Consider the following 20,504-nt stretch of genomic DNA (forward strand, 5'->3'; position numbering starts at 1 on the left):
AATGGGGTCAGGAGAGTCTGACCAGGTTGGAGCTGGGGTGCAGTGAGGGTTTGGGGGACTCTTTCTTGCCCCTTTCTGAGTGTAGCCTCTTCTTCAGGAGTTTCCCGGCCTTCAGTCCCACGGGACCCCCACGGAAGCCCCCAGCACTCTCTCGAGTGTCCAGGATGTTTTCCGTGGCGCACCCGGCCCCCAAGGTCCCGCAGCCTGAGCGGCTGGACCTGGTGTACGCTGCGCTGAAGCGGGGCCTGACGTAAGCAATTCCCTCCCAATGCCTCGTCCCAGGATCCCTCCCGGCGGCCCCATCCCCTTTCTGCTAGTGGGAACTTTCCCAGCTTCACACACTCTTCCCCACTGCCTGAACCATGGGCAGATGGAGGTTGTAGAGGTAAGCTAATTCTTGTCACCTCTTTCCCCAGGGCCTATTTGGAAGTGCACCAGCAGGAGCAGGAGAAACTCCAGGGGCAGATAAGGGAATCCAAGAGGAATTCCCGCCTGGTGAGTGAAGGGTTGGCAAGGATGCCCTGGACTAATGCTCTTTGCTCTTGTGGTATGGAGGACTCCGCAGGGCCACCCCTGGATGACATCGGGGCTGTTTTCTTGAGTGACTTAGTCCAGGTGTGACTAGAAAATAGGAGTAACTAGAAAGAAGATATCAGGAAAGGCAGGGGAGTTTTCTATCCCCATATTCCACAGGCTGTACACACTCTCTACCTGGAACCCAATGGCTGCCCATGGGAGCTTCCAGTAGGGTAGGTAGGACCACCCCCAGACGTGAACAAGGAGAGATTATGTTGTAGTGGTATTGAGGGAGAGCTGTGGTTCTTCCTGGGGAACAGCTCAGGGTTTCCGAGAGGAGAAAACACTTCAGCTGGGTCTTAAGGACAAATAAGAGTTCCCTGGTAAAGGGAACCATGCATGAGGAGGCACAGAACTCTCTTCTTAAGGGTTGCAGGAGAGGAAGTGGGCCAGGGAAGGGACCTTGGGGAAGAGGTAGGGGAAGGGTACTGGAGGGGTCTTGGGGACCAGATCCATGTCACAGCACCCACCAAAGATCAGGCATGTGGAAAAGTGGGTCAGTCCCTGCTTTGGCTGGAGTGGCTGTGGACTGTGGTATGAGGGGAAGGAGGCCATAAAGGAGAGGAGCTAGATGGGTTTGGGTGGGCAAATGCTCTGCTGGAATACTTTCCATACCTCCTAAGCCCTCCCTCTCATCTCCCCCTGCAGGGCTTCCTGTATGACTTGGACAAGGTGAGTGTATACAGAATGGTGTTGGAAGAGGTTGGCTCATAGGGAGGGTAAAGGGCCCTAACCCTCAGGCCTCTCCTGATGCACCTCTCCCCCAGCAAGTCAAGTCCATTGAACGTTTCCTGCGACGGCTGGAGTTCCATGCTAGCAAGGTACATATGCAGCATGCATGTGTGCATGTGGTGTGGGGTGGGGAATTGGATATCTTAGGGAGATGCAGTGATGCTAGGCCCTGGGTGAGCGACCCCAATAGTGAGTCACAACCTCCCCCCGCTCCCGACTGTCACCCTACTCACTTGCCCAGATTGACGAGCTGTATGAGGCATACTGTGTCCAGCGGCGACTTCGGGATGGTGCCTACAACATGGTCCGTGCCTACAGCACTGGGTCTCCAGGGAGCCGCGAGGCTAGGGACAGCCTGGCTGAGGCCACTCGGGGGCATCGAGAGTACACGGAGGTGAGGGATGGGTGCCCATGAGGCAGAGGCAAAGGGTATGGCGGAGCTGCTGAGAGGGGACTAGTTGACCCTCTCCTATCTCTGCTCATCCCTCCCAGAGCATGTGTCTGCTGGAGAGTGAGCTGGAGGCACAGCTGGGCGAATTCCATCTCCGGATGAAAGGTACTGAGTAGTGGGGGCAGACTGATGTTGAGAGGGAAGTGTGTGCCTGAGACCCCTCCCTTAACATGGCTCATCTCCTTCTCCCCTTCTCCTAGGGCTGGCTGGCTTCGCCCGGCTGTGTGTGGGAGATCAGTATGAGGTATGAGGCTGTACAGGGAAGGGATGGGATGGCAGGGTCGCAACACCAAGAGCTGCCTCATCCTGCCTGTTCCCTAGATCTGCATGAAATATGGGCGTCAGCGCTGGAAACTGCGGGGCCGCATTGAGGGTAGTGGAAAGCAGGTGTGGGACAGTGAGGAAACCATCTTTCTTCCTCTGCTCACGGAATTCCTGTCCATCAAGGTGATGTCTCTGCCCGGGACCACGGGACACGTGATCCTGTGACTCCATGACCCTGTGAACCCCTTATGACCCTGAGACCTTACCACTATGACCCTGCCTGGTTCCATGGCCCTGTGAATGTATGACCCCATGACCTTATGACCTTATGACTATTTGACCCCTTGAACTTCCAAGTCTGTGACCCTCATGACCTCAATGACTCTACAAACTCAAACCTCTGTGATCCCCATGTTTCCAGAGTGCTTCAAGCCTCCATGGCCCCATTAGCCCAAGAACTCCAATCCCTGCAACCTCCTCATGACCCCATGACCATCAAGTAACCTCTATGCAAATTCAGACCTCTGATTTCCCACAATCTCATGACTCCTATACCTTTATGACCCCGATACCCTTATGACCCCACGATGCATTCTTGGCTATAGGTGACAGAGCTGAAGGGCCTGGCCAACCATGTGGTTGTGGGCAGTGTCTCCTGTGAGACCAAGGACCTGTTCGCTGCCCTGCCCCAGGTTGTGGCTGTGGACATCAATGACCTTGGCACCATCAAGCTCAGCCTGGAAGTCACATGGAGGTTGTTGGGGCTCAGGGGCTGGGAACAGGTCTAGGAGCCTATGGCACCTGCTAACTGCCTCTTCCCTCCCCAGCCCCTTTGACAAGGATGACCAGCCCTCAGGTGCTTCTACTGTCAACAAGGCATCCACAGTCACCAAGCGCTTTTCCACCTATAGCCAGAGCCCACCAGACACGCCCTCACTTCGGGAGCAGGCCTTCTATGTGAGTCACAGCCCAGACTCAGGCCCAGCCATCCCTTAGAGACTCCCTGGGGACAGTCTTGAAATTCCCTTTCCTCTCTCCCAGAATATGCTGAGACGGCAGGAGGAGCTGGAGAATGGGACGGCATGGTCCCTGTCATCCGAATCTTCAGATGATTCATCCAGCCCACAGCTCTCAGGCACTGCCCGCCACTCTTCAGCCCCTAGGCCCCTGGTGCAGCAGCCTGAGCCTCTGCCCATCCAAATTGCCTTCCATAGGCCTGAGACCCCCACCTCTGGGCCAATGGATGAGGAGGGGGCCAAGGCCCCAAACCTGGCCAATGGGCATGCCCCCTACAGCCGGACTCTGAGCCATATCAGTGAAGCCAGTGTGGATGCTGCCTTGGCTGAGGCTTCAGTAGAGGCTGAGGGCCTAGAAAGCCAGGGACCTAGCCTGCCTACACACCCAAATCCCACCCATGGGGAGCACCCTGGTCCTGTCCTTCCTGCCCTGGACCCTGGCCATTGTGCCACAAGCTTCACTCTCAATACAACAGGCCCTGCCCATACATCTCCAGACCTCACACCATCTGTACATCTAGACTCGCTTCACAAGGCCACAGACTCTAGCTCGCCTGAACTGCCAGGCCCCACCAACACCACTACAAGCTCCACCTGTAGTGCCATAAGCATTACCAGCAATGCTCCAAGCCTCACTCACACTATCACAAGCTCTACTCACAAGCCCAAGCTCTCTATCCTCACTGCTACAGGCCCTACCCCTAGTGCCATGGGACCAGGCCAGACCACCACAAGTCCCACCCACAAGCCAATGCTTTCTACCCTCACTACTGCAGGTCCTACTCCTGACACTACAAGCCCAGTCCAGATCACCACAAGCCCGAGCCACACTGTCTCAAATCTAACAAGTACTGTCACAGGCCCCGTGCTCTCTACCTTCACTACTACAGGCCCTACTACCCCAAGTGCCACTGGCCCAGCCCAACCCACCAAAAGCCCCACCCGTACCACCACAAAATCCACCTATGCAAAAACACCCATGCTACCACAGGCCCCACCACTGCCTCAGCTCCTCCAGAAATGGATGATCGATTCACACCACCAGGTCTACTGATGCTAAGGGCCCAGTCCAGACCCGCAGGGGCCCCACCCAGCCTGTCTAGGCCCACTTTCCTTATAAATTATCAAGCATTCCACTTCTCTAGACCTTGCCATGCTCCCCAGCAACTCTACACACACAGACCCCACCCTCCTAGGCACTAACCCCCTAACCTGTAGCCACTCAGCTTCCACACCCTGCACTCAGGCAGACCCCATGGTCCCAAGCACCTCTTACCCAAGTCCTGCCTGTACCAGTTGGGAATCCATCACAAGGCCTTCCCCAGACCCCCCCCAGACCATCCTTCAGAGCCCAAGCCCCACTCCTTCACCCCTAACCTGTATGCCCCAGCATTCAGACCTTAGCCTGGCCATGGCTGCCCAGGCCCCAGTTGCAGGGGCAGCTGGAGGGGCTGGAGACAGGAGACTGGAAGAGGCACTAGGGGCCCTAATGGCTGCCCTAGATGATTATCGTGGCCAGTTTCCTGAGCTGCAGGGCCTGGAGCAGGAGGTGACCCGGCTGGAGAGTCTGCTTATGGTAAGGATGGCTGGGCTGGGCTGTGGCAGCACAGGGAAGGCAGCCAGGCCGTGCCTCTGACTCCCTTCACAACCCCAGCAGAAACAAGGTCTGACTCGTAGCCGGGCCTCCAGTCTTAGCATCACTGTGGAGCATGCCCTGGAAAGTTTCAGCTTCCTCAACGAGGATGAAGATGAAGATAATGATGGTCCTGGGGACAGGTGAGCTGGGCTAGGTGAGGGGGAAGAAGTGAAGAGAGTGCCAGGTGGAGGAGTAAGGCGAGAAAGGGTAACAGGTAAGGTAGGACCAGGTGGAACATGAGAGCAGCAAGACTGAAAGTGGACAGGAGGGGTAGATTTGCTGGTGGGTGCATCGGTGTTCACCTCTCCCGTTTGCTCCTCATGTGTCCTTGTTGCCCATGTTTCCAACCCCATCTCCATCCCCAGTGCTTCTGACCACCCTCCTCCTCCTCGTTCCTGCAATGTCTGCTTTCCTTGCCCGTCTCCAGCAGCTGGTGAGCCTCTAGCTCCTCCTCTCTCCCTTGACCTCACCTTGGACCTACCCTATGAACGAGGCCTTTCATGGCCTCCCCATGTACCCTGGGCCCCCCAGCAACAACCCCTTTTGCCTCAACCCTGGCAGTCCCAGAGAGCCCGGCCCCTCAGCTCTCTGTCCCAGAGCTGCCTTTGCCAATTCCCAGATGAGGGTCATGCCCAGCCTCTCTTTCCTCTGCTGCTGCCCAGCTTACGGTCCTGTGCCCTGCGCCCCTTGGGCGACAACCCCTATGCACAATGGCGTAGACCATCCCACTTGCAACCCTACTCCCGTCCATCCCAGCTTTGGCAGCCCCAGAAGTCCCAGCAGTCCTAGCTGAAGGTGGCATAGGGCAGACGGACTCTGGAGACCCCTGCTCCTATCTGCTGGTCCCAGCCCTTCCTCTTTTTGGAAGTCTTCTGTGAACTTACCCATTGTCTGTTGTCAGTGCATCATCTGTTCATCTCTTCTGGGATGGGGGGAACTTAATAAAAATACACTGGTGACCAGATGGTGATGTGTGCTACAGGTGGTCAACCCCGTTTTTCTCTCAGGCCCCCAAGCAGCCCGGTGCCTGGGGCTGAGGACAACCTCGACTCACCCGTTGCCCGCCCCCTCAGCACAGAGTGTCCAGCTCTAGACACTGCCTTGGTCCAGCATCTGTACCACTGCAGCCGCCTCCTGCTGGTGAGGCTAGTGGTATTCCTCCCACCCTCTTCTTATGATCCCTTACCCTAGGGAGCCCTCCACAACCCCTGAGTTCCATTCTTACGCTAAGTCCCAGGCCCCTGGCATCTGGCTCTTACTGAATGGAACATCTCCCATACTCTGGCTCCCCCCAAACTCTCCTAATGCATGCTGGGACTTGTAGTATCTGGGCTCCACCCTCCTCAAGCTCTACCTTGAGGTCCGAGCTACTTGGCTACCCCTGTTCTCCAGAAACTGGGCATATTTGGGCCCTTGCGCTGTCAGGAGGCACGGGCCCTGGAGCGGCTGCTGCGGGAGGCTCGAGTGCTCGAGGCAGTATGCGAGCTTAGCAGGCGATGGGAAATCCCTGCTACCTCTGCCCAGGAAGGTAAAGGCCCTGTGGGCTCTAGCTGGGTATCTGCCCTGGGTGTCTTTCTTTGCCCTACCCCATCTATATCTGTCTGCCCACCTGCCTGCTCTGTTGCTGATGGTTTCGTGCACCCTCCTCACAGTGGTGCAGTTCTCGGCCTCTCAGCCCGGCTTCCTGACCTTCTGGGACCAGTGCACAGAGGGACTCAGCCCCTTCATCTGCCCCGTGGAACGGGTGCTCCTCACCTTCTGCAATCAGTACGGTGCCCGTCTCTCCCTGCGCCAGCCAGGCTTAGCCGAGGCTGGTGAGTGGGCTGCCTACCTGCCCCACCCCCGCCTTCCTTCCTCAGAGCCACAGTAATGGGACCTCAAGGAAAGCTAGGTCTGCCCCCACAGACATGCTGAGCTGAGCACTGGAAATAGCAAAGATTTGTGCCTTGGTGCAAGAGGATCCAGATGGGTAGGGTTTGGATAGGAAGCCCCTGGACCTGAGCCTGGGGTGAGAGCACTCTTCCCTCTAAGGGCCTGGGTTCATCCAAACCTTGAGGCCTGTGGCACTGCCTTTCACAGTGTGTGTCAAGTTTTTGGAGGATGCCCTGGGGCAGAAGTTGCCCAGGAGGCCCCGGCCAGGCCCTGGAGAACAGCTCACTGTCTTCCAGTTCTGGAGTTACATGGAAACCTTGGACAGCCCCTCTATGGATGCCTATGTGACTGAGACTGCTGAGGAGGGTAAGGCAGTGGCCCTGATCACAAAGTGACTTGACCTTATTGAGTGAGTCTTAATGTGTGGATGAGGACATGAGTGTACAGGAGATCCCAACCCAGGAAGCTCCTTGACCTGCTACCTTGTTCCAAGCCGCCCTTCTTTCTTTCAGTGTTACTGGTGCGGAATCTGAACTCAGATGACCAGGCTGTTGTGCTCAAGGCTCTGAGATTAGCACCTGAGGGGAGACTGCGAAGGGATGGGCTTCGGGCCCTTAGCTCCCTGCTTGTCCATGGCAACAACAAGGTCATGGCTGCTGTCAGCACCCAGCTGCGGAGCCTGTCGCTGGGCCCTGCTTTCCGGGAAAGGGTGAGAGTTGGGCACGGCTCCCTTGAAGGCAAAGGCTAGGATCCCAAGTTCCCAGTGTCTGGCTAAGTCTGCCCTCCTAACCTTACCCAGGCCCTACTGTGCTTCCTGGAGCAACTCGAGGATGAGGATGTGCAGATGAGAGTGGCTGGCTGCCTTGCCCTGGGCTGCATCAAGGTGACACCTGCCAACCCACTTACCCTTTTTCTCACCTCCTGGCTCCCCCAGCCCTGGGCCCTGAGCTTTTTCCACCTGCTCCACTCGGGCTACCTCAGTGCTTTTTCCTTTGATAGGCCCCTGAGGGCATTGAGCCCCTGGTGTACTTGTGCCAAACGGACACAGAAGTCGTGAGGGAAGCTGCTCGGCAAAGCCTGCAACAGTGTGGTGAGGCTGGGAGATGGGAGATATGGGTCAAGTAGAGTTCTGGGACATTTTGGCTGATGGGAGTAGGGGTGAGATGGCATAAAGGGTGGGAGGGCCATGGGGGACTAGGGCCACTCCTGATCCTATCCTTACCCACTACAGGAGAAGAGGGACAGTCTGCCCATCGACGGCTAGAGGAGTCACTGGATGCCCTGCCCCGAATCTTCGGGCCTGGCAGCATGGCCAGCACAGCATTCTAAACTTCCTACCCACCATTCCCAGTGCCCCTTCTCCCCCACTTTCAGGGCTCACCAGGCACTGGCAGGGAGGGTGAGGGCTGGCTCCAGACACCCCTCCCCTACAGATTCCTATCAATTAAAATCTAATATATTCTTCTGTTGCCCGTGGGGTTGGTAGAGTCAGTGCCTGCAGTTAAGTGCCTCCCAGCCTCAGCTCAGCACACTTGCCACAAATCAGTGTCCCGGGCCTGGCCATCCTGCCTCTGCCCCACCACATCCCTTTGTTTTGTATTTTATTTACAGAGTTTTACAGAAAATAAAAAAAGCAAAATGCCTTTCCTACATGGCCTGGCCTGGTGCACTCCTGACCCTCTGGCTCCAACACCCTGTGGCCCTTCCTGAAACTAGTGTGTCTACACATCAACTGTGACAATGGCATGTGCTTTTGCCCTGAAAATCCAGGTGAAAGAGAGCCCTGAGGTTGGAAATGGGCTTGGAGAAGAGGGCAGAGGAAAAGGGTGGTAGGATGTTGCTGAGGTGGCTCAGTCTGCAGGCCAGGCTTGCCCTGGGCCTGGAAGCTAGAGGCCCAGGCTGGAGCCACACCATATAGTTGGCCAAGAGAAGGCTCAAAGGATGCCAGTCCTGGGAATGGCTCCCTAGCAGCTAACTCCCTGCTGCCAGGAGAGAAAGAGGAAGAAGCAAGAAGGAAAAAAAAAAAAGAGGTGTGGTGGTGGCTGGAGCTTCTGGCCACTAGGGGGCAGGAGAACTCTGTCAGAATGCCAGGCTCTTAGGTCTTCCCCCTCAGTCTTGGCAGCTTCTTACCAGTGGGGCTGAGTCCACCGGGATCCTTGAGTGCTGGGTAGTAAGAGAGATCCTTGCAGAAGGGAAGAGCTAAGAGCCTGAGAGGCACAGACAGGAGACCCGGATGGTTGCCCTGTGACCCTAAATAGCACGTTCCTCCTCTTTCCTAGCCACCTCTCTGTAATACCAAACCTGACAACCCTGCAGCCCCCCACTGACAGCTATCCTGTTCTGCTTTGGGAAGCAGGCTCCAGGGAGAGGGTTCACCTCCCCCCAGAGCTGTCCCACATGTGAGAGTGTTAACCTTAGAAGGCTAAGAGTTTTATAGGAGGAACTTGAGGTGGGGTGGATATCAGGATGGCAGGCCTATTCTAAGGAGGGCCTGAGGGAGGCCCACACCCAGGGAGAAACAGGCCCTCTACCCTTGCCCTCTCCCTCCAGAGCTTCATTATCCAGGGACAAGGGAGAAGGACATAGGCAAGGCCTTCCCCACTCGGAGCCCACATGTGGTGTCCCAGTTCCTGTGGGGGTAACACAGCCAAGTGTGTATGCCTGCACTCAGGAAGAACCAATGAGGTACCAACAGGCCCCCCTGGGAGTGGGGTGACCCAGATCCCCAGGGAGCCCTGCCCCCCAGTGTTTTAGAGCTATGTATGAAGAGGTTTGGCTGGGCCCTTAACCACCTGCTGGGGAAGCCATGCCGAGCAGAAGAAAAAAGAAAACAACAAAAAAACGGCAACAGGAAAGAGCACAGGAAACACCTGTGTGTGGATGCAGGTGGCTTATTCCAGAAAGGTGGGGGTGGGGCGGACAGACAGCCCTCAGCATGTTGGCACAGTTTTGTGTTCCCTCTGTAACTGAAGGGTGTAAAGGGAGACATGGTGTGCAGTTCAGCTTTTCAGCTTTTTGGGTAGTAGGCTGGGGCAGCAGAGGGTGGAGAAAGAAAACAAGTGTAGAGACCCAGCCAGCACGCAAAGCTGGCCGCAGCTTGGGCCTGCCTCAAGAGTCCCTATAGGAGGGTTCCAGTCCCAGAACCAGCCCTAGGAGCCCTTGGGGCCCCACAAGAGGCCCACTGGTAGGACAGGACTGTCCACTTGCATCCAAAGAGTAACTTATGTGGTGGAGAAAAAAGGAAGTAAACACTGGCTGACCAGGTCCTGGGGAAGTGCAGACAGGGGTGACTGGGCCAGCACGAGCTCACGGCTCAATCTACAGGAGAGGATGGCCTGGGCAAGAAATGTAGGATGGAAAAATATCATCCTAGTTAGGGGTCAGCTAGGACTGTCCATGAAAATGTGAGTGGCCCTACATTCCTATTCTCCAATGCCAGAAGGGATAGGGCCCCCAACTTTCTGTATTCTATAAGTAAGGTCCTGGGGCCACAGCCTAGTATTGAGCCCTAGGCAAGGGTGGGTGTGAGGGTTAGGGTGGGCACTGTGAGCACAGCCAGGTACAGGTCTGTCAAGGCCAAGACAAAGAGCCTTAATCTTTTGCCACATCAAGTCTACCTAGCTCAGAACAGTGTGGATCGACTACTAAATGGCCACTCAACCCCTCTCCATCAGTGACTTGAAGTCAGGCTGGATGGCTTCCTATACTCAGGCCCATGCCCAGCTCTGTGAGATGGTAAAGGACAGGGAGTCCTTGTCTTCCCTCTTGTACACTCTCCCCTCCCCCAACACATGCACAGCCTCACAGGTGCCTCCCACAAGTCTTCCCACAGGGCAAAGTTGCTCCCAGCACTCCTCCCCACTTCCTACCCTGCCATCACACACGTTCAAGGAGGCACTCATTCCTGCTGCCCCAGACTCCAGACAGTCAGGAGCCTGTTTCTCCAGGTGATGATACCATCAGGAGTCAAAGCCAACCAGTCAGGGAAAGCCTGTGCCCAGCTGTCCTGCATAACCTGTGTAAGCTTCTGTGAGGGGACAGAAGGAAGTGGGCCTTCAAAGCCTCTGACACCCTGAGGAGCACCCTATCAATCAAGTCCATCAACACCACACCCATGCCTTGGCCATCATCTTTGGGGCTCTTCCCAGAAGGAAACTGATAAGCGCAGACTGCAAAAAACGGACCAGGCTGTGGTAGTCCAGGATCTGATTTATTGTGTGGGTGGTCATTGAAGGCTCCCCTTACTCCCTTTCCTCTTGCCCTCTTTCAACCTTACCTTTCCTCCTGTCTCTCACTCTTCTTCCTCATGTATTCAAAGCTGTAGAGAACCAAAAAAAGAAGAAAGAAAAAAAAGGCATGTTTGTAAAGGCAAAGAAGCAGATGGGTTGGCACATGGGAGGGCTGCTTCTTTGTCTCGCCCACAGAGCGGGGGTGCTTTTCTTGTGTTTGTGTGCCTGGGGTGTGGGTACAATTTGCTGAACCCTAAGTATATGACATGTTCCCTCCTTTCCCTCCATACCCTATGCCCTCCAGATAGCCCTGGAATGTCTTATTCAGGCCATCCATCTCCCGTGGACAGAAAGCTTAACTGCTAGACCTGGCTCTTCTGGGTCCGGGTAATCCAGGAGGGTGAGCTTGGGAAGGATTCCAGCGCCTATACAAACTGCTAAGGAAGAGCAATCTATCATTTAGGAAATAAGACTATCATCAGCTTGTTTCAGAAGGTTGCAGTGGGGTGATGGCCACAGTTTGAGTTTGATGTCAATGGTCAAGTGTCACTTGTCTCTGAATATACCCAGGGCATATGGACCCACAAAAAGTGTTGACTTATAGAAGCTGAATAAGCAGACAAATTGCTATGCCTAACACCTACGTTTCCAGCTATTTCCTCTGAATCTCCTTACAACGTTCTATTCCACCTCCTCTTCAAGCATCCTTTTACAAACATCACTGCTAAGATTCCATTCTAGGCTCTTTTCTCCTCGCTCTTGAAACACACTCCCTGAACCACCTTATTCATTCCTATGGCTTCCATCTATATGCTGAGGCTGTATGCCAGTGATTTACACAATACTCTGCTCACCTCCAGGCCCCCAAGCCCAACTGCTGACTGACTGGACACCTCTTTTGGAACAGCATGCTCAAAATCAAACTCAACATCTCAAAATCTGTTCCTCCTCCAGGGTCCTTGGGATTGCCAACTACCCAGGTACCCAAAGCCACTCAACCTCATCCTTGACTTTTTCCTCTGTCCCTTCAACTCAGCTATCAGAATCCTCTTAATTAAATGCCCTAAATACTTCTAAATTCTGTCCACTTCTCTTTATCCCCATTGATGCCACTCAGGTTCAGGACACATTTACCTCTCACCTAGACACAAAAACTGCCCCTTCACAGGCTCCCTGCCCCTAGTCTTGCCTCTCTTCCATCCATTCTCCACGGTTCAGTCAGAGTGATTCCTAAAACATAAATTCACCAATACAAGCTCTCTGTTAGGGAAAATTCTAGACCCCCTCAAACATGGCTCACAAAACCCTTTGAGTCTGTTCCCCTCTCCAGCCTCTCTTCTGCCCCCTAACTTCGTACTTTGCTTTGGAGCTTCACTGAGCTGCTTGCAGGGCTTGCTTGCCCCATCCTAGTACTCTCTTCTCACCTCTCATCTTGCCTTGCTAATGCCTCTTCTGACAGGCTTCAACCTAGACATCTCAGACTTTTACAGGAAACTGCTTCACCACGAAACTCCTGTCACAGGAGCCTTCACTTCCCCTAGTATAATACTAATTACACCCCATTGCAATTGCTCATTTACTTTGTACCCTCCAATGTGTACATCTATAAGTATTTGCTGACTATTCTACTAATTAACAGACACCACCCAAGTCTGGGGAAAAAGACTGGTGTCTTAAGGAGTTTGGTCCAAGTTATTTTTGTTTCACTTGTTTTTAAACAGCTTTATTGAAATTTAGTCCACATACCATGCAGTTCAACCATTTAAAGTACACAGTTCAATGGCTTTTAGTATATTGACAGAGTTGTACAGTCACACCACAATCAATTTGAGAGAATTTTCATCGACCCCAAAAGAAACAGCACCCCTTAGCTATCAGCCCTGGGCCTTCATATCACCCAGCCCCACCCCCACCCTGAGGCAACCACTAATCTATTGTCTCTATAGATTTGCCTATTTTTGATATTTCTTATAAATGAAATCAGGTTAGGTCTTTCCAACTTACCCAGTTCTAAGATTCACCTGAGAACTGCCCTGGAGGTTCAAATTCAGAGGTTTGGAGTGGGGCCAGGGAATCTGTATTTTTAACATGTATTCCCGGCAATTCTCTGTTTAATCAGGTTGCATCTGCCTTTATCATCCCCAGCAACCAATGCCAAATACAGAGTAGGTGATCAAGATTGGCTTTTGATGAATACCTCTAGAACTTGTGTCTAGTTCTCGGCTCCCTATATCCAACTCCCTAAGTTATGTCTTGGTCTTACCTCAAACAACCTGAAAACATTTAAAGTATGAAAGCACAGTTATGTCCAATGCAGAAAAAGCATGGACACTCAAAACATTCCCCACAGTCCCCCAAGAAGCACAGATTTTTAGAACACACTTTTACCACCAAGATCCCTATTAAGGAATGGAACAGGAGCCTGAGCAGGGAACCATACAGGGGAGAACTGTCAGACTGGTGGAGGTAAGCAAGTTGAATCTACAGGGGCCACAAGGAGCAGTTAGAGAAACAAGGTGGAGGAGGTGATCAGGGGCTTGGTCACATAGGCCTTCTGCAGTAGCTGAGGAGTTTGGAATTTACCCCCAGGGAACTGGGTAGGTATCCTTGGGCTTGAAGCAGGGGAATTTGGTGATCACATCTGTGCTTTGGAAAGGTCACTCAGGCAGTTCTATGGAGGGAGGAAGCAAGAAGCAGTGATGAGTCTAAAGCTGTGATCAGAAGAAATGATAGGGGCCTGGGATAGGGTAGATGCAGTGGGGATGGAGAGGAGATTAGAGTGAAGAGATGTTCTGAAGGCAGACTAGACAGAATTTGGTGATTGATAGGATGTTGAAGATGAGAGAATGAAGCCCAAGTTTCTGGCCTGGGCAATAGATAGATGGTGGTATCTTTCATTGAAATGGGGAGCCCTCGAGAAGCAGGTAAGGAGGAAAGTGACAAGGCTCATAAGGGTGGCCTGGGAGGAATCCAGGAGGGAGTATCCAGAAAGAAGCTGGATATGAAGATCTGGGGCAAGAAGAGAAAGCTGTAAGCTAGAGGCAGGAACTTGGGAGTCATCCTTTCTTTACGTGAAAAGACTCATATGACTGAGTCCAGTGAGCAATCTGTTCCTCCTACACCTGCAGCCCATACCTTTTATGTATCTCTCCATCCTTGACTCATGAAGTATAGTCTGGCCTCCCCAGACTAATATAAGGAAAAAAATATAAGGCACTTGAGGACTAGGGTCATCATTTATCTCCATTATTACCTAGCCTCAATCATAGACCTGGGTCTTCAGCAATTTTTCAGGACATATTTGTAGATTAAGTCATCACTCCAAATGCCTCTGCTATCTGCCTTCCAAGTGCCTGAAATTTCCATCATTAAAGCCCTTCCTTTAGGTTAAGGCAGTAGTGTCAAACTTGTTTTAGGGGCAGAAACCATTTTTCTCCCTGAAAAAAAAAAAATCACAATTTGGAAAAGTGGAGGGAAATGGGGAAGCAGAAAGGCCCAGCGCCTGCCTGATAGACCTCCCTTCCCTTCCCCTTCCAAAGCAGCCCTGAGGTAAAGAATCATCTTCAGAAGATTGCTAGGAAAATGGAAATGTATCCGACAGAGTGAGAACCTCTGAGCAGCCAATGAAAGAAGAGGACAAGAGAGGGGAGAGGGTGTGGCTGGAAGATCTGAGCACTCTTTCTGGTTTTGCCAAAAAGTTATTGGACAACTCTGAGTAAGTATTCATTTCTTGAGTTTGGGAAAAAAACTGTGCCTAGCTCCTCAAATAAAGCCGTGAACATCAATTAAAAGGGCAAATATGAAAAACTGTTTTGCAAAATGAGATGGATTATTAAAGGCTGAACAATGCGTGTCTGAAAAATGCAGATAAGAGTACAGACAATAAAATTAACTCACTTCCCCAAATGAGATATAGATCTAGGCAAAGTACTTTAGACTTTTGAAGGCAGTAATTTGAGCTGAGAGGTAAAAAATTAATATGGCTTTTACAGGGGTCTAAAGAAAGTATACATCAATAAGGAAAAAAATTCCTATGGTCTGAGTAGGAGATGATGTAGAAGGGCAGGTCTTCAAAAAGTTAGGAGAAAGTGGTTGGCCTTGGCAGTTGACACTGAAAGCTTTCCAAATGTCTTATAAGGTTTAGCATCACTACTCTACACTCTAGTCCAATGGTATGAGATGATTTACTGTCCCCCTAATACTTTTGTGCCCTTTTATGCCCTTGATTATGACTCTTCACCTTACATGCCTTCACCTTGCTTGTTAATACCCAAATAAACAGGATACTCCTGCAGATGATTTGCTCCTTTATGTATGAGTCCATTTCTTCCCATTATACAATTTGGGTGTTAATTTTCTGTTGTTGTTTTCTAACAAGTCTGACCAGTTAAACTTTGAGTTCAAGGGCAGGAAACACATCTTGGGTCGTCTTTGTATCCCCAGTGCCTAGAACAGAGAGTCAAACACAAACGGTACTCAAAAAATGTTTGCTGAATTGGATTATATCTCACACATGTCCCCAATAGATAGAGGCAACAGGAGTGTTCAAGTGTAACTTCAGGTCTTATCACCAAAGTGGGCAGGAAGATTCTTGCCCACTGTTACTTAGAAAATTGACACATCTCTCCATTTGTTTATTCTCTTGCTTAGAGCTTAAAAAAAAAAAAAAAAAAAAACCCCAACAAAAAAAAATCCATATAAATGATCATGATTATTGCAAGCCTCATGGGGCAACACGTGGGAGGCAAGGAAGATCTTGGAAATAGAATTGTTCTCCTGAAAATAACAGTGCAAAGTACAACTCTCCCAGAAAGAATGGCTCCCAAGTAAGAAAAGCCGAGTCAGTAACCGATTCTATTAATGAATCTAGATCATGTCTATCAGAAGGTAGATTTGAGAGTGAAAGTATGTAACAAGAAGTATAAAAATAAAAGAATAACAAGTTTATATTTATTGTATGATTACTGGTACCTAGGGCCATGCCAAAAGATTTACTTGTATTTTCTCATTTAATTCTTACCACTGTGTGAAGTACAATTATCATCCTGTCTTATAGAGTAGAAACCTGCAGTTGAGTTACTAAATCACCCAAGATCACATAGCTAATAGGGAGCCAAGAAAAAACTCAAATGCTGGACAGTCTGACTCCAGCATCCAGAGAGAGGTGATAGTAAACATTTAAGGAAAATAACTGATACCTCTTAATCTAATTAACTGCTCACCAAAGCTTTCTAGTAATGTGGCTTCCCAGAAGCTCTCCAGTAGGGAGAGAACATGTCTTTTGCCAGCATGAGAGCACCGGTCCACTTGCCACTTAGTAAAACAGCCCTCTGCTTACCCATTCAAGTTCCTGTGAACCTGACAAGTCCTTAAGGAAGGAATCTACTCTCAGGATACATACTATTTTTCTGATCTTATCTGTGAGACTGAGGATCAGATCTTGGAATGTGGTGACTTCACCAATGCCATGTGGTAAGCTGACAGCCTTCTGCTGATAATGCCCTGAACTCTTGTGGACTACAAACCTAAGAGACAGTCCATGGGAAGAACACTTCCTTAAATTACCAAGTGGTTTTAAATCACAAACGTTCTCATTGGGGAGGTAGTCTAGTATAGTACTGCAGGGAACAAACCTGTTCTTATTTTTATCATCCCGTTTCTCAGGCTCTCATCATATTACTTTTCCCCCTCAGCTTGTTTCTGTCTAGCCTGAAACATCCTATCCTTTTGGTTTGGCTTTCTGTTCCTTGGTCTTTGGAACTAATTCCATGAAGTAGGACACCACAATTTTCTTCAAGGCAAAGAAAACATTTCTTTTTTTCCTTCCTAGTGATCCTCAGCATTTTCTCAGCCCTGTGTCAGAGCAGCACATGGGATCTTTGTCTTCAGAAAACAGGCTCTAAGGCCACTTGGACCCCATTCCTGGCTTCTGATGACTCGAGGTCATAATAGTCGTAACTATAGTTGATCTAATATACAGTCATTGTCTTAGTTGCTATAACAAATACTACTGCTATAACAAAAAAACACTGACTGGATGTCTTATAAACAGCAGAAATTTATTGCTCCCAGTTCTGGATGCTGAGAAGACCAAGGTCAAGGCACCAATATGGTCACATTCTGGTGAAGGCCCTCTTCTTGGTTCATAACCAGTGCCTTCTTGCTTTGTCCTCACATGGCAGGAGGGACTAGGGATCTCTATGAATCTTCTTTTAAAAGGCACTAATCACATTTATGAGGATTCCACCCTCATGACTTAAGCACCTCCCAAAGTCTTCTGCTACTAGTACCATCACATCTGGCATTAGGATTTCAACATATGAACTTTGGAGGAATATAAATATTCTGACCATAGCAGTTATAAATATAATTGTAAATATAGTTGAGGATTTTCCCCATCTAAATATATTGCTTTATATTTGTTCACAATAAAGCCTTAGAAGATGTTCTACCTTACTCTTAAAGATGATTTGAGCTAAAATGGTAGAGAAAGTGAATTACTCAGATTATTAAAAGTACTAGAAAGAAAAAAAGCTAACAATTTAAGTGCAAGTCGGCTTTGTTGTTTCTAGTACAGTTCCTAAGGCTACCAGGAGCTGTTTGCCGTAGAGGGCTGAGGAAAATGCAAAATGCAAATATTCCAGAGGTATCTATTTGGTAATTTTCCTCCAAGTTTGCCTTTTCTTTATGCCGGAGTCTTGGATTTCAAAACTAAATAGGTCAAGTAAGCCTTCTTTCTCCTGTATCACTCCCAATGGTATATAAACTTGCTCTAGAACTCTACCATCTTTTGAAAAAAATCTCCTCTTGACTCCATATCCTTCTACAGTTATCCCTAAATTTCTCTGCTCCCTTCACAGCAAAGTGAGCTGTTTCTACTTCCTCACTTTCCCATTCACTCTTCGACTCATTCTAGTCATGTCCACATTTCTAATTTACCAACACGAATCAAGCCAAGAATACAAATGATATTCTCCAGTGACATCCAAGGTGACCAATCCAAACTGTCTCTGGCCCGAGTATACTTTTCAACAGCACTAGACACAGTTGATCACTTCCATCCTATCTGAAACCTTCTCTGCACTTAGACTTCACAACTCAACACTGTGGATTTCTTTCTGCCTTCCTGGCTCCTCCTTTCAGTCTCCTTCTCCATTACCTTATCGCTAAATGTTGGAGTGCCTAGTATTTGGCATTGGAACTTCTCTTCACTCTTTCCTCCAAATCAGGTCATAAACTGCCAGCCCACGAGTGTGCTTTAATCAGCTCATGCAATTTAAAAAGATCTGATTTAGTTGCCAACAACTAAATAGCTGGAGATTTTACATTTAAAAACTCCAGGTTTCTGATTACCTTTTTCAAGAAAACCAGACCTGTCAATATCGGGGCGGCATTGTCATAATGGAACAAATGGAGTTGAAACTGTCCTCTTGACGCTGGGTCCGTTTGTTATCTGTGATATCTAAGGGAGTTGAGAATACAATCCTGAGTCAGATTCCCGAAAGTACCAAAGGCTCGCCTCCTGGAGCCTCCGGAACATCCAGTCAGTCCTCGGTCAACTTTATCGCTGGTTGGGCAGAGTCCGCAGCTGCACCCTGGGGAGGGAGAGGGGCGACCGTACTGTGAGGGGCTGAAGCACTCCGCCCACAGAGAATTTAACAGCTCTCAGAGCAATGACAAGTGCACGTTTTAAAATACAGAATTACAGCGCGCCAAATACAGAAAGTCCTTTTGGCAAAAGACGACTGCTATGGCCGTGTAAAAGCATCAAGTCTGGTCCTCCGCTGGCCTCTCAGGGCTGAGGTGGCCTGGGCACACCAAGAAGTAGCCCTCTTATACGGTGGAGAGATGCCCAAAACCTGCTGGGCAAAGACAGCTCTTCTCGCTGTCACTCGCGGGTGCAGGGTTGTTTCTGAGATGAGAATGCGCGGGACCAGTAAGGCCTTTCTCGGTGGCGGGCTGCGGTGCGGCGCTCGGAGGGCGGGTCGGACTAGAATTAGGGCGGAGACTAGGGCGGGGCCTGGTCTAAGAGCCTCTTCAGCCCCACCACCTAGCCCCTCGCGGGCTTACTCCAAACACCCTCCACCCACTTTACTTGTTCATGGTGGGAGACTGCGGCTAGGGAACGAGGTTAAGCGGACCCGAGATCCTGGACCGCCCAGAGGCGGGGTTCTCCGCCCAGGAAGCCACACCCAGCGGGAACCCGGACTTCCCGGCGCCCGCAGAGCCCACGCGCGACCGGGCGAGAGCGCGGGAGGGCGCGTGCGGCGTGACGTGACTTGCGGCGCGTTCCGTGACGCCATCGCGCCCGCTTTTGAAAGTTGGCGCCCGGGGCCGCCTCCCATGCTGCTCTGCGCCAACCCCTCCCCTCACCTTTCCTCCCCCGCCCTCCTCTCGTCGCCGGGCCAGCCCCCCCACCCGTCCCTTCCCTTATCAGCACCCGCGGCCCCGCAGCGCCGACGCAGGCGCACTGCACCGCACCGCCGCCATTTTGTGTCCGAGCCTGTGGAGCGATTAAACCGTGCGCGGAGCTGCTTCTTTGGCGGCAGCGGCGGCGGCGGTAGCCGGTGCGGGTGCGCGGAGCTGGCCGGGGACGCCGGGTGGCCGGAGCGGTGGAGCGGCGGCGGAGCGAGCGCCGCGGGGGGTGTGGCGCGGAGGTAAGGGGGCCCCGGGTGGAGGAGGTTTCGCGGGCCGCCTCTAGGTGTCACGATGGGGCCGCTCCGGTCGGCGCTGGCTGTAGCCCGGCGCCAGCGCCGCCGCCGGGGGGTGTTTGTCTCCCTCTACCGTCCCTGCTGCGGCGCGGCCGCCGCCATTGCCCGTCGCCGCCACGGCCCGGCCGGCCCCCCCAACACACACCCGCCCGCTAGGCCTCCGGCAGTGGCGACAACAGAGGCCCGCGCGCCGGCGACTCCATTTTCCTTTGTCTCTGCCCTCGAGGCCGGCTTCTTGGCCCGACCGATCGCCCGGCCGCGGCCCGCCCTCTGTCCTCCGCCCCTCCTGAGGCGGGTGGCTTCAGCCGAGAGGCGATCCGCGGGCCTCGGCTTCCGCGTCCGCTTCTCTCAAGAGTCCTTACCCTTCGCCGCCGCGCGCGCAACTGGGTCTCCGTGCAGTATGGGTGCCAGGCCCTCGCCAACGCCTCTCAGGCTGCCCATCCTCCAGCTCGCCCGGTCCCCGGAACCTACCCGGCCGCCTTGCGAGCCTCCTTGGCTGCTCAGCGGTCGCTCCCAGTCCGCGCGTCGTCGCCGCTGGTCTCCGTCTCCACCGAGTGGCGCAGGCGGCGCTGCTGCGGCTGCGAGCAGAGGGACCCCAGAGCTGCCGAGAGCTCCCTCTGCAAGGCTGGCTGAGCTGCTCGCGCCTCGACGCCGCCTGAGCGGGCGGGGGGACGCGCGCTCGCTGCCCCCACCGGGCCCCGCTGCGCCCCCAAACTCGCGCCCCGGCTCCTTGCGGGACCGGACCTGTGCGGCTCCCCACAGTGGGCGGAAAATACACGAGTTCCGCACTAAGTAGTTTTATCTGGAGCCAGGGTCGCCCTCCCCTTGCAGTGTGATAGTCTGACTTTGTGCGCTAAGAGATCTCAAAGGGATCAAAACTTAATTTCACTCTGATCTCAAGTGACGTGACAAATTCCCGAATTCGGGATTATGGGCTGGCTAAATTGGGCAGTCGACCCTTGAGTTTCCCTCGCGCTTTAAAATGTCCTGACACTAAATTAGTACAGTACTTAGTAC

The 20,504-nt window shown here is 52.1% G+C and overlaps 2 protein-coding genes and 1 long non-coding RNA gene across 9 annotated transcripts in view; 2 read left to right on the plus strand and 1 right to left on the minus strand.

Annotated features, from left to right (window-relative positions):
• The first annotated feature begins 71 nt into the window (after positions 1-71).
• On the plus strand, positions 72-8,199 carry RIPOR1 (RHO family interacting cell polarization regulator 1). The gene is given in 23 exon segments (XM_039851971.1): positions 72-250; positions 417-495; positions 1,225-1,248; positions 1,344-1,397; positions 1,550-1,702; positions 1,801-1,864; positions 1,960-2,003; positions 2,081-2,206; positions 2,629-2,777; positions 2,851-2,980; positions 3,065-4,010; positions 4,013-4,063; positions 4,066-4,137; positions 4,140-4,615; positions 4,694-4,815; positions 5,683-5,815; positions 6,068-6,203; positions 6,328-6,489; positions 6,755-6,913; positions 7,060-7,256; positions 7,347-7,430; positions 7,547-7,637; positions 7,779-8,199. Coding segments are annotated over 23 exon segments (3,636 nt in total). The 5' UTR covers positions 72-164; the 3' UTR covers positions 7,877-8,199.
• Positions 8,200-12,483: 4,284 nt separating this feature from the next.
• On the minus strand, positions 12,484-19,069 carry LOC120593952 (uncharacterized). Of its 3 annotated transcripts, none has more exons than XR_005650468.1 (3): positions 18,872-19,069; positions 18,130-18,371; positions 12,484-15,222 (listed from the first exon to the last, which is right to left on the minus strand). It is a non-coding gene; the product is annotated as an uncharacterized LOC120593952 (long non-coding RNA). The 3 variants fall into 3 exon arrangements; XR_005650469.1 differs by having other exon boundaries at positions 18,130-18,238; positions 18,872-19,041; XR_005650467.1 differs by lacking the exon at positions 18,872-19,069 and having other exon boundaries at positions 18,130-18,865.
• Positions 19,070-19,121: 52 nt separating this feature from the next.
• Positions 19,122-20,504, plus strand: part of CTCF (CCCTC-binding factor) — a 41,267-nt gene continuing 39,884 nt past the window's right edge. For 4 of the 5 annotated variants that reach the window (XM_039851973.1, XM_039851972.1, XM_039851975.1 and 1 more), the window contains exon 1: positions 19,286-19,433. The gene's annotated coding sequence lies outside the window, so the exon portion shown is untranslated. Of the gene's footprint in view, positions 19,434-20,504 lie in introns of all 5 variants that reach the window. The other variant, XM_039851974.1, reaches the window with a different exon arrangement.

The sequence above is a fragment of the Pteropus medius genome, unplaced genomic scaffold (genome assembly GCF_902729225.1).
Source record: "Pteropus medius unplaced genomic scaffold, Ma_sr-lr_union100, whole genome shotgun sequence".
Lineage (NCBI taxonomy): Eukaryota > Metazoa > Chordata > Mammalia > Chiroptera > Pteropodidae > Pteropus > Pteropus medius.